Source organism: Phasianus colchicus, chromosome 1 (genome assembly GCF_987193195.1).
Source record: "Phasianus colchicus chromosome 1, bPhaCol1.hap1.1, whole genome shotgun sequence".
NCBI classification, from domain to species: Eukaryota; Metazoa; Chordata; class Aves; order Galliformes; family Phasianidae; genus Phasianus; species Phasianus colchicus.
In genome coordinates, this window is record NC_143436.1 from 93878674 (window position 1) to 93889670 (window position 10997).

General features: G+C 41.3%; 1 protein-coding gene across 1 annotated transcript; it reads left to right on the forward strand.

Moving 5' to 3' along the window:
* Positions 1–748: 748 nt before the first annotated feature.
* On the forward strand, positions 749–10997 carry GPA33 (glycoprotein A33). The gene is made up of 7 exons (XM_031612547.2): positions 749–959; positions 4761–4912; positions 5779–5989; positions 6533–6691; positions 8950–9063; positions 9682–9799; positions 10344–10997. The coding sequence occupies exons 1-7, from the start codon at positions 926–928 to the stop codon at positions 10423–10425; spliced, it is 870 nt and encodes a 289-aa protein (XP_031468407.1). The 5' UTR covers positions 749–925; the 3' UTR covers positions 10426–10997.

The window sequence follows — 10997 nt, forward strand, 5'->3', positions numbered from 1 at the left end:
ATATAGTTGTAATGATTTTTCATTTTTCTTTCCTATTGCTTCACTAATCATTTCTAGATTTACCTACCTCCATCACTAAGTACCTAATCAGTTTTTAAGAGAATTATCCACAACTTCAGTATTCATCCTTGCATAGATTCCTCTCTTGTCTGTTTTCATTTACATTTAACAATATAACATTTGAAAATACAGAATTCCTAAACAACTTTGTAATTCAGTTACTTGGTATCTTCGCATATTTCTACAACTCTTAAATTCCACTGCTCTCAACAGTCTTGTACCATCGGGAAACGTTTTTAAACTACTTTTCATTCCCTTTGCCAGATGATGCATGATTACGCTGCTATAGTTTTAAGATTGCCCATGGAGGCAGATCTACCACAGAGATGAAGAACAACTACTGGAAGTGGATCCACCTGTGACAGACATGACCTGGCGTTACCCTCAGCGTGCCTTGTCTCTCTGCCGCGACAGCAGGGTGGTGGAATTGCAGGAGCACCAGGCCGTCTTCTTGTCTGCATCACAGCCTCTGCCCCACCATTAACTCAGACGCGCCAAACAATGACTTCAGCCGTTGCGTTGCGCACTCCCAATTATCGTACTCCTTGGATCGCCTCCACTCTCTCCTTACGCTCCTGTGTGTTATGAGAAACTGGGAGAGGCAGTTAACTGGGGGAGAAAGTTCACAAGAGGGTACGTTTCCTGACTCCAGGGGGCAGAGAGCGGCAAGAGATATCAAATGCTATTGGTAATCCAACTTCCCATTCTGGGTGGGAGGAGGGGCGAAGCAGAGCACTTTAAAAGAGTATGAGGAAGTGGACCTGTGATGTCACTGTGCAGTAGCCTTCAGCTAAAGTCAATTTCTTCTCTAGCCACCTCCAAGTTAAAAGGAAGAGCACCCTGAGGTGAAAGGAGGAGGACAGCAATGAAAGGGCTTCAGCTGTTCGTTTGCAGTTCAGGTGAGTACTGATTTGGTTGTATCTTCAAGGGTTGGGTAGAAGGAAACAGCACAACAAAATCTGAGTAATACAGCAGACTTGGTGTGCTTTGGTTTAATATAAGTTTCTGCACGTTGATGATCAGGCAGGCGTGTGCAGTTCCCCTGTGCTCAATGCCCAGACTCACAAGCATTTCGTAAAGCTACAAGTCAACTTTAGAAACAGGAAAAGAATGTTGTACTTCAAGAGGCCGAAAAATATCTCTGAAACCAATTGTAACGCCTCCTGTTAAACGCAGCATTTCGTCTTCAAGAAGGCATTTCCTCAACTAAAGTGGAAAAGCCCTTGAGTTTTATTCTTTTATATGTATATCTGCATGGAGTAAATGTCTCCATGAGTTTAACTCCTACTGTTTATAAATACTCTGTATGATCTGTTATCTTTATATATTACTTGCGTCAAAGGGATGCACAGTGATCCCTGCCTATGCATTTGCAGTTTGCCCCGGCCTTTGTCAGGCTCCCTCTTCCTTACCTTGCCTTGCAGAGTCTGAGTCTCACTGCTTTCGTTCTTGTCTTCTCCTATAAATGGTCCTATGTCATCTTTCAGACTTTAAAGGAAGCTACTTACATGGAAACCACTCAGTTTTTCAATCAAAACTCCTGAAAGCCTTGCTTCCACAAACAGACCCACAGGAAGGAAATTCACGAGGTTTAATCTATTTAGGAAAAGGAATCATGCACTGAATAAAACAAACATGACTTGAGTCATAATCTGGCGATCATTGTGTAAATTGCATAACAGTGTTAGTATTTGTTCATCTTTTTCCTTATCCTCACCCTTTATGCTATCTTAATTATGGATTTCTGCTCAGAGAAGTTTACCGTCTGTACACTGCGCGAAGCTCTTGGCTGTCTGGGACTCAAATGATAATTCAGAGTGAAAAAAATATAATGAAGAAGTATAGTAGCTTCCTCCAGTGCACTAGAGCAGAACAACTACACAACACATTGCAGTGCGGGGTGGGAACGCAAGAGCTGCCTTGAATGACTCATATCAAGCTGTCTGTGGAGGCTGCCTTCTGCTGAACTTCCCACTACAGTGTGAGACTGACTGCTACTGCATCCTTCTTGCTGAATGGAAGGCCCCAAATTGGTCATTCTGAATCAAACAGAATACTTAATTTTAACGCAGATCTCACACGTGAGAGGTTTTCCCCCTCCCATGTCAGAACTGATTTTCAGCTAAGTTTCTTAGTAGAAATTAAATCCAAGCATTTCCTTGTAAAATGTGATTTAACACTTTTCAGCTCTGTTCCTCACTAGCCTAACTAACCAAGGCAACTCAGCAATAACAGTCCTGCTTGATCAGAATCTTTTCAGCATGGAAAATATCCCTTTAATTGGTTTCAGCTCTACTAATTGCCTTTCACTCTGTATTGATACTACACACTAGTATGTGTACAATAACAATATGAAAGTAAACACTGATTTTCTTCTTCCTTTGCACTAGTACTAATGTTTTAAATTGAGTAGAGGGAGGTAAAACTTTTCTCAATTTAAAAAAAAATATTATAAACATACTTAATAATGACAAAAAGTAATCCTAAGGCTTAAATCTAGATGATGCCATCCATCTAGTGATATAGTGGTTATTTGTCCCCACTGTTTTCCTCAAGTTCTGTCAGAACTGATTCTCCTGTCCTTTCAGTTACATAAGAAATGGGGACTAAATCTATTCAAAATACATACCAGCAGTAACCAGCTGGCTGGTGATGACTTTGATGGGGTCAAATGTGGTGAGAAAAAGGATGGAGAGAAATCAGCAATGTAAACTGCACCTCAGGATGAGATCATGCAGCTTCACTGAAAGCCAAAAGGAGATGTAACACAGGCAACATGGAAGTAAGAAAAAGATGTCATAGGTGAAAAATAGGAGAGCATCAGAAGATGTTGGGCATTAGGATAACAGCAACACACAAATAAGACATCTCTCTTGTTACAGACTGTTTCTTCAGTACACCACTGTTCCATGACCGTGCACTGAAGATGTTTGGGAAAACAAAACAAAAGCCAAATCTCTTTTACTGTAGGATTTCAGTCATCCAACTGGAAGAAGCCACAGCACTTCTGAGTGAAGCCTTAGGGCTGGACAGTTTCTCCTCTGCCTCAGGGCTAAGTTAATGACCTGTCAGTGAAGCCTGGCCTGGTGGAACAAGTTTCTGAGTGACAAAAGGATCAGGAAATTGGTTTTGCTTCATCTTCTAGTACAGATTATGATGCTTTCCACCTCAATGTAGGAAAGCATCTCTATCCAGTTGCAACAGGCAACAAGATGGCTTTTATAGGTGCCTCTCATGCAGGGGGAATGATTAGAAACAGTCAGAAAGCCCTTAGGCTGTGCAAGCGTGGCCCTTGTGCTGACTGCTGCAGAACTGGGAAAGACCAGGGAGTGGCTGCAATAAAACAATGCTAGAGGTACTTTGCCCTTCTAGTTTTCCTTGTGTGGCTGTCAATGGTTACAGATGAATCAGTGCCTTAGAGAGTAGAAACCACTACTGCCATGAGGAAGAAACCAATATGCTTAATAATCAAGACCACAGAAAACTCAATTACAGAGTTGAGAACACAGAAAGGTGGCAACTTTCTCCAGTCAATGAGCCTTTTCTTACCAGGACGCTACCAAGCAGAAAAACCAATCTTGGCAGTTCTGCTGAAAACGCCTGAAGCTTTCTAAAGACAGCTGTGGAAAGGAGGGCATCTCTGCTTTGCAGTAAGGAAAGAGTGTGCAGAGGAGAGAAAAGGTGTGGCTGCTGTGGAAATTCCCATTCATCTCGTCTCAGGAGAGGGAAATGCAGCAGTTCTGGCAGGATAGGCCGTGTCTACAAAGAGACTGAAAGGCCATTTACTGTGGGAAACAGACTGGAACCAGTAAGCTGCTGCAGAAGGTTTTGCCCCTTATTGGGGAGCAGATCCTAGTGCCAGCTGTCTCATACTAACCTGTGGTGAAAATCAAAATCTTTTGGGTCCTTACATCGTTATTTTTTAAAGGGAGAATATAGTGCACTACTACTACAGTACAGGATTTGGTAGTGTTGATTTGCCAATGGCTCATTTCTATTGACCTATGGCATGTGGCTGTGACAATTTTTTGTCTAAAAAAGCTTGTATTTACAATCCTTGTGCAACTCACATTGAAATCCAGATGTCCTTTCTTCTCTCCCTTATGCACTCCATTTCCTTGTGGATCTCAGACAAACAGAACCATGGCTGAACCATGCTTGCTAGATGGCAGTATTTTACTCACATCCTTCCTGAGGAGCACCAACTCAGCCTGGTCACTCCAGAAGCAAACCTTCACCACTACAGCATGCCCCTCTCAGGGGAGCATACATCTCTGTCCTCTTCCATCTTTCTCCTTACTGGACCTTACTCCTCCTTGTTGCAGGAATGCCTCTAAGCAGCATTTCCTGTCCCTTCTCCCTACATTCTATCTGGCTTCAGATGCAGAGTTTCCAAATGGTGCTATACAAAAATATAGAAAGAGGGCTCAAAACAGATTACACCTTTATAAAGTCCACAGAAGTGTTTGTGCAGATAAAGAAGAGGGAAGTGAGGCAAAGAAAGCAGAGCTTAGCTCTCCACCATCCTGTGCAGCAGCTCCCTATAGAGGGTCAGCAGCAGCATATGTTGCCTCCTGCTCAGAAGAGAATGCCATGACTAACAGGGGGGAGGTTGTAGGTTATTGTGGCAGGTAAAAAAGTCAAACGTAGAAATCAGATGCCATTAGTTTTGCTGACTAATGAATTTATTCTCTTTCTAGTTCTGGTGACTGCTTATGCCCTCACTGTGGAAACACCTATCAAGAAAGTAGAGGTTGCACGAGGGAACAATGCTACTCTCCGTTGTAATTTTAATACTAATATGGTCACCAGCTCAGGAGATTTTGTTGTCTGGAAGAAAATCATTAGTGCGGTAAATCAAGTTGCATGACAAAACATACAATAGGGCATCCAGGAGGGAGGTGGGAAGAAAGATGGAAGCAGGACAGTGGGAACATGTTTTAGAAGGAAAGGATCCCTTCAAGACTTTCTTTAGTCTCAGACCTATGCAATTAGAAATCTTAATGGTAGATTCAATTGAATACAAATCTGTTGTGTGATATTAGGCAAGTCCCCACCCTTCTTTCTCTTTTGGTCTTGCAACTGTATATTGAGGATACATTGCTGTATGTCTCTTGGGTTTATATCTGTTTATGTATGATATATTCAGATACTTTATAAAAAGCTTTGTAAATTTTTATGTATGTGTAGTATACATATATTGTGTATATACGTATTTATGTATTTGATGCTGTATAAGAGGTTTTAGTTGATACTAGTACATGGGGAGATTCTTGAGGTCTCTTACATTCAGAGGGAATACAACATAAAGACCTCTAAAGTTGCTCTTGGGGATTAGTGAGAGGAGAAGCAGCACTTGAAGCCTTCCTTGCAGTAATTGTCAAAGGTTTCTTCTCCTAAGATCATTGCTGGAAGAAGGCAAAGGAATACGTATAATCATAGGAGGATTTTGTTGACACATGGATATCAAACAAGTCTCAATGTCCAATCATGGTGAGGAAAATTAAAAAAGACCCAGCAAAAGAAATTGGCAGAAAAGATGTAAGGAGGATTCCAGACAGAAACCCTCGCTCTTTTGAACTTCCATGTTGTTGGTTTTTTTCCCTGTTATTCTTTTCTGAGTTATTCTTCTCTTAAGAATGAGCTAATCTATGGAGTTAGACCATAGACTTGCACAGAAGAACCTAAGATTGCTTAGTTTCCCTCCCTCTCTGACAGGATGATGCTGTCACTAGGTATTTCGATGGACTTGTACAGTATGGCAAGGGCTATGAGAACCGAATACAGTTTACTGGTGATGTCAACAGTGGAGACATCAGCATCACCATCAATGCAGTAACCATGGAAGACAATGGGACATACATATGCAGCGTCCGTCTACGGAATGACCCCCCCCGGCAGTCTGCACTCACAAGTCTTTACGTCCTCAGTAAGCATTAGATTCATTAGACAATCCACTATCCTTCTTCTAAAGTCCATACTGTTGGTTTCTTTTTGTTTTGTTTTGGTTTTTTTCTTTATAAAATTGACTTTCTAATAGAAGAAATATCTCCTAGTAAATCATAATCCACAATCCTCTTTTTGGTCTTTTCCTACAACTACAGAGGTAGGTTGGAAGGCTTAAAGCATCCAAATCTGTTAGATACTTTACTGTAGAAAATATTTAGAGTTGTATAGGTCATTTTCCTAGTAACTTAGTAAGCTCATTACAGATCTCTCCTCATGCACTCTGGCTTATCACTCTCCAGTTATCAAAGGAAGAGTTACCCAACATTATTAGAGATATCCCAAAACGTATCTTACATTTTCTTCTTGACCAACAAGCATCAAGGAGGAATACACTGATTAGGGACAATCTTCCTCTGAGAAGAGACTGTTCCTCTGTTCAGGAGGAATAAAAACACAAATGCAGGAAATGGGTTGAAACAAAATACTACATATGATTAACCAAATTCTCTTTTCCTTCCTTAAGTTGCACCATCCAAGCCGGAATGCAAGATTGTGGGCACAGCAGAATATGGACAGACTATCAATCTAACCTGCTTTTCTCATGAGGGCTCCCCAAAACCCACATATACCTGGCAAAGCTTCAACGTACAAAACGAGCCCCGTGTACTACAAACAACAAATGGTATGGGAATTTCAAAGACACCAAGGCTTTGAGCTCTCTCTAGTTCCAGGTTACAAAGACTTTGAAATGCAAATAAAAAAAACACACTAGAACTCTTTTTCTAGGAAATCCTTTAACCAGGATTTTAAGAAATTGTCCTTTTCATAAGATATATTCCTGAGTAACTTAACAAGGTGAAAAGGACTGCTACTTGCAATAACAGTGGTCACTAAGACTTGCACTTTAGTTCTTACCTGGCAAGAAAGCTGTCTCTCTTTGGAAGCGGCCAAAAATAATTCCTACTCAATTGCTGGATGTAAGGGTGGGATAGCACAAGGAGTAAAATCCAGTTTTCTAGTGTCCCTTTATATCTCAGCTCACTTGACAATAAGCAGGTTACTTTCAGGAGTTAGGGCAAACAAAAGTTGGTTCAGGAAGCTTCTTTCCTTCCAGAGATGACTCTTAAGCTAGAGGAAAGTGTAATGAGAAACAGTTACACCATTCCTACTTAGAGAATAAAAGAAGCTTCCAATTCTTCAGGTCTGTCACAAAAGCCCTAATGCTTTATTTGCTTTCATTTTTACATCAGAATCTGAGAAAAGGATATGAATGTCCATGGACCTCAAGTAGAATTATTCATAGAAAAATGTGAGTTTAATAGCCTTTAAAGTGCAGTAGTATCACAGGACCCAGATTTATTACTCCAAGCCACTTCCTTTCTTCCTGATATGTTAAACTCCAAAGAGACAGACTACATGTCTGAACCTGTGTTTCCTGGCTTAAGTTATTGTAGCATTGCTAAACTAAATATGTTAAGACTGTAGGCTATTCAGCTCCCAGTAGGTGATCCTTGTATAAGTTATGCTCCCCCTCCCCTCCAAAAAATGGAACGTACAGAGAAACACAAATCACAGTCACTTGACTGGCCACTAAGTGGTGCCGGTGCATCAGGCACAGCCCTACACACACACCCTGATTCGTCTTCTCAAAGCAACAGCTATCTGCTCACTCCTGCTTTCATTCTGTTCTTTTCCGATCCATTTCCACATGATTTCTGTTTCCATCAGATTTCTGTTTCCATCCTGATTTGCTGTTAGTAAGCAAATCAGGTGTCCCCGGCCCCCCTGGTGGCTGCATGTCCCACTGTCACTCCAAGCAATACGCTTTTTACTGTGCTAGGCTAAGCAAGACCCATTCCACAGAACTCTCTCAGGAGCCACTCCAGAATTGACAGTATCTGACACACATTCTTCCAATTTGACTCAGCAATTAAAGTTAATATAGTAGAATTTACAGTCCGGTAGCAAACTGCAGTTCTGAGAGCTATAAACATCGTATTGGAGGAGGAAAGAAAACGTGAAGCAAGCTCAGATTACAGACTTTAAAAAATGAAACAACTGGAGCTTGTTAATTCTTGGTTTGCATGCTCTTTTTCTAGCTGGCACTAGGCGTCAGCAAAGACTAAACAGAATCTCTGTCCCATACAAGAGATAGAAAGAACCGAAAATCACAGAGAGCATATCAAAAAGCTACTGAAGAGCATTCAGAGCTTTTGGATTTTGGAGCAGAATTTGGACCTCTATCAGTAGAAAACAAGATCAAAGTACTCATATAAGCAACAGTTGGAGATGTAACAAGCACCACTTGACAAACAAAGCTAAGGTTTAGTTACAGTTCTGCACTCTGCTAGGTTGGATAGGCAGTGTCTGGTGTCAGAGCATTCCTGTACCACTGTACTTCTTTTGCTTCCTTTATTTCCACAGCCTGGATGGCCCCTCTCGGAGCAAAACATTACTGCCCCCCCCCCCGCTACATAATTCAAATCTGAAATCCCACGGATTGGAGGACTGAAGAACTTTTTTGCCATTTAACAAGTTAATTCATGAGATGGACACTCATCTAAGTCAGACCACTGGTTTGTGCCGTCTCACATTTCAAAGCAAAAAGGGTTCATGGCCATTTACCTACTGCAAGAAAAGCTGTCACTAAGCATACATATTTCCTTATCCTCCACCCACAGTTTTCTTGTTTTCTTTCTAAAAGGAATGTTCCAGTACTGCATTTTCTGTAATGAAAACAACACACTTCCATTTGTCCTCCTACCAATCACACTAAGACCTAGAGACTAGCACAGAAACACCTGAGCAAAAGGGAGCAATCTGTCCCGTAACAACTTCTCACTCCTTCCATCCTGGGCTAGAACTGAAGAGCTGCTGTCCCCATTTCCTTCCCTCCTAAAGTTCTCCTCTTCTCCTGTCTGGACTTCTGTTTCACAACAGGAGAGCAAATAACTCTGAAGAACATCTCGGCAGACACCTCCGGCTTTTACATCTGCACTTCAACAAACAGCGTGGGAAAGGAATTTTGCAACATGACAGTCAGCGTTGTCCCACGTAAGAGTCTATTCCTTTGGAAGAATCGTACTAGAGGATGTTGGGGTAATAGGTGGGGCTGAGGGTGGTACAATGGGAGTGGGATTGGTTCACAGGTTTCCTGGGCAGGTTTGTGGGTTTGCTGGGCGGTCACATGTCACGGTATATAAGTGCTTGTTGCACAGCAATAAATTGGCTTTCAGTGAAGGAATGCTGGTCGTTCAGTCTGTCCGTCTGTCCCCTTGGCAGTGGTCGATGTTGTGCAGCAACAGAGGAGGCACCCCAGCTAGCTGTGAAAGCATTAACAAAAGCAATGTAAACAAAATGTAAAAGTTCTGCTTTCTTTCAAGAAGAGTAGCACATTAATTTAAAATGTGCTCACTAATGCGTAGAGTTTGCAGAAAGCCAGAAGTGTACATAACAAACCCAAACCCCGAAAGTGTGAATCTGATCCCGAGAAAGTACAGCTGTTGTTCTGAACCAGGGGCTGTTCCTGTAGGCTTATCAGCTACCCAGTACAGGACTAATTCTAACTGCTGTAGTTAAACTCTGTCAGTAGGATCTAAAGACAAATGCTTGTGCTGATCGCATTTGATAACATTCTCACTGCAAAGAGGTAATTCTTTTCCTTCTTTACAGCATCCATGAACATTGCCCTTTATGCAGGCATTGCTGGAGGAGTTCTTGCTGCAATTGTAGTTATTGGTATTCTAGCCTACTGCTGCTGCTGTCGAGATAACAAGGACTATGAGGAGACGTAAGTACCTTTCTCAGAAAAAAAAAGGTAACATACAAAGGGTTCACCTTCTCCTTCTGGCATCAGCTTATGGAGGAGAAAGCATGGAGAAAAGAAGTCACCAAGGAAAGTATGCACTGCTTTTTTTCCCTTCCATTTCTACCCTGGTGCCTCCCATCTCATCTCACAGCACATGCCCATATCATCAGATGCCTTTGTGGTCCCCGGGACAGAACCCAAACATTCCATCTTGGAATTGAATTTTCATGTCCCACTTAGCCCAGGCTGATTCTCATTTCTCCTAGTCCCTATAGCTGTTTCTGCCCTTGCACACCAAATCAAAGTTACTCCAAGAAAGACCACTGTAAGAAGAGTGGCATAAGATACACTAGTCATCCTCTCTTCATATAAGTACAAACCACCAATAAGACTTAATTTACAGAGTTTGGTTTGGTACACTTCTAGATCAACCTGGATCAATCTAAAACCATTCTAATGCAAAATTTCTTCAGTATAATTTCTATCTGGCTCTAACTAACATTTCTACTCCTGAATAACATTTTAGGGCAAGAGAAGATGAAGACGAACACACGCAGAACATACCTATGGACACTCAGAGAGCAAAAGATGCTTCTGAAGATGAATGAAGCAGGAAGCCAATGCCATCTTCAGGTTTTGCCGAGGAACAGACACTACCGTAGAAAAGAAAGCCTAAAAGAAAAGAAATACCTATCTCTTGTCACAAGAAGTATTTAGAATAACCAAGTAAAAGCTAATGGCTCTGTCTTGTAGTTTCTGAGGGGGGATAATATTCTTGTTACCCTGAAAAATGTGCTTAACATGCAACGGGTATTAATATTTAACCTTACAGTAGAAAAATGCATGTGAAGTGCTGTTCCACCCACTCATCCAAAAATAACCAGTCTTCTCACCATCCCACTTACTGTAAAGGAAGCCAGACAAGTCTATTTGGAGAAAAGAGTTGCAAATATATCCCTAGATCCACAGAAGATTTCAAGGGCACTGATTCTAAGTTGTCAAGGAAGGGTGGTCACGCTTATGGTGCTATGCAATGCTTGCAGCATTCTCCAGTACAGAAATTATTTCAGCAAGATCAAGGCAAGATTAAAGCAAGATTTTTATGGACATTTTATTAGATATATTTTTGTATGTATTGCACAAGGTACGTAAGAATAAAAATATGGAAAAAAAAACAAGA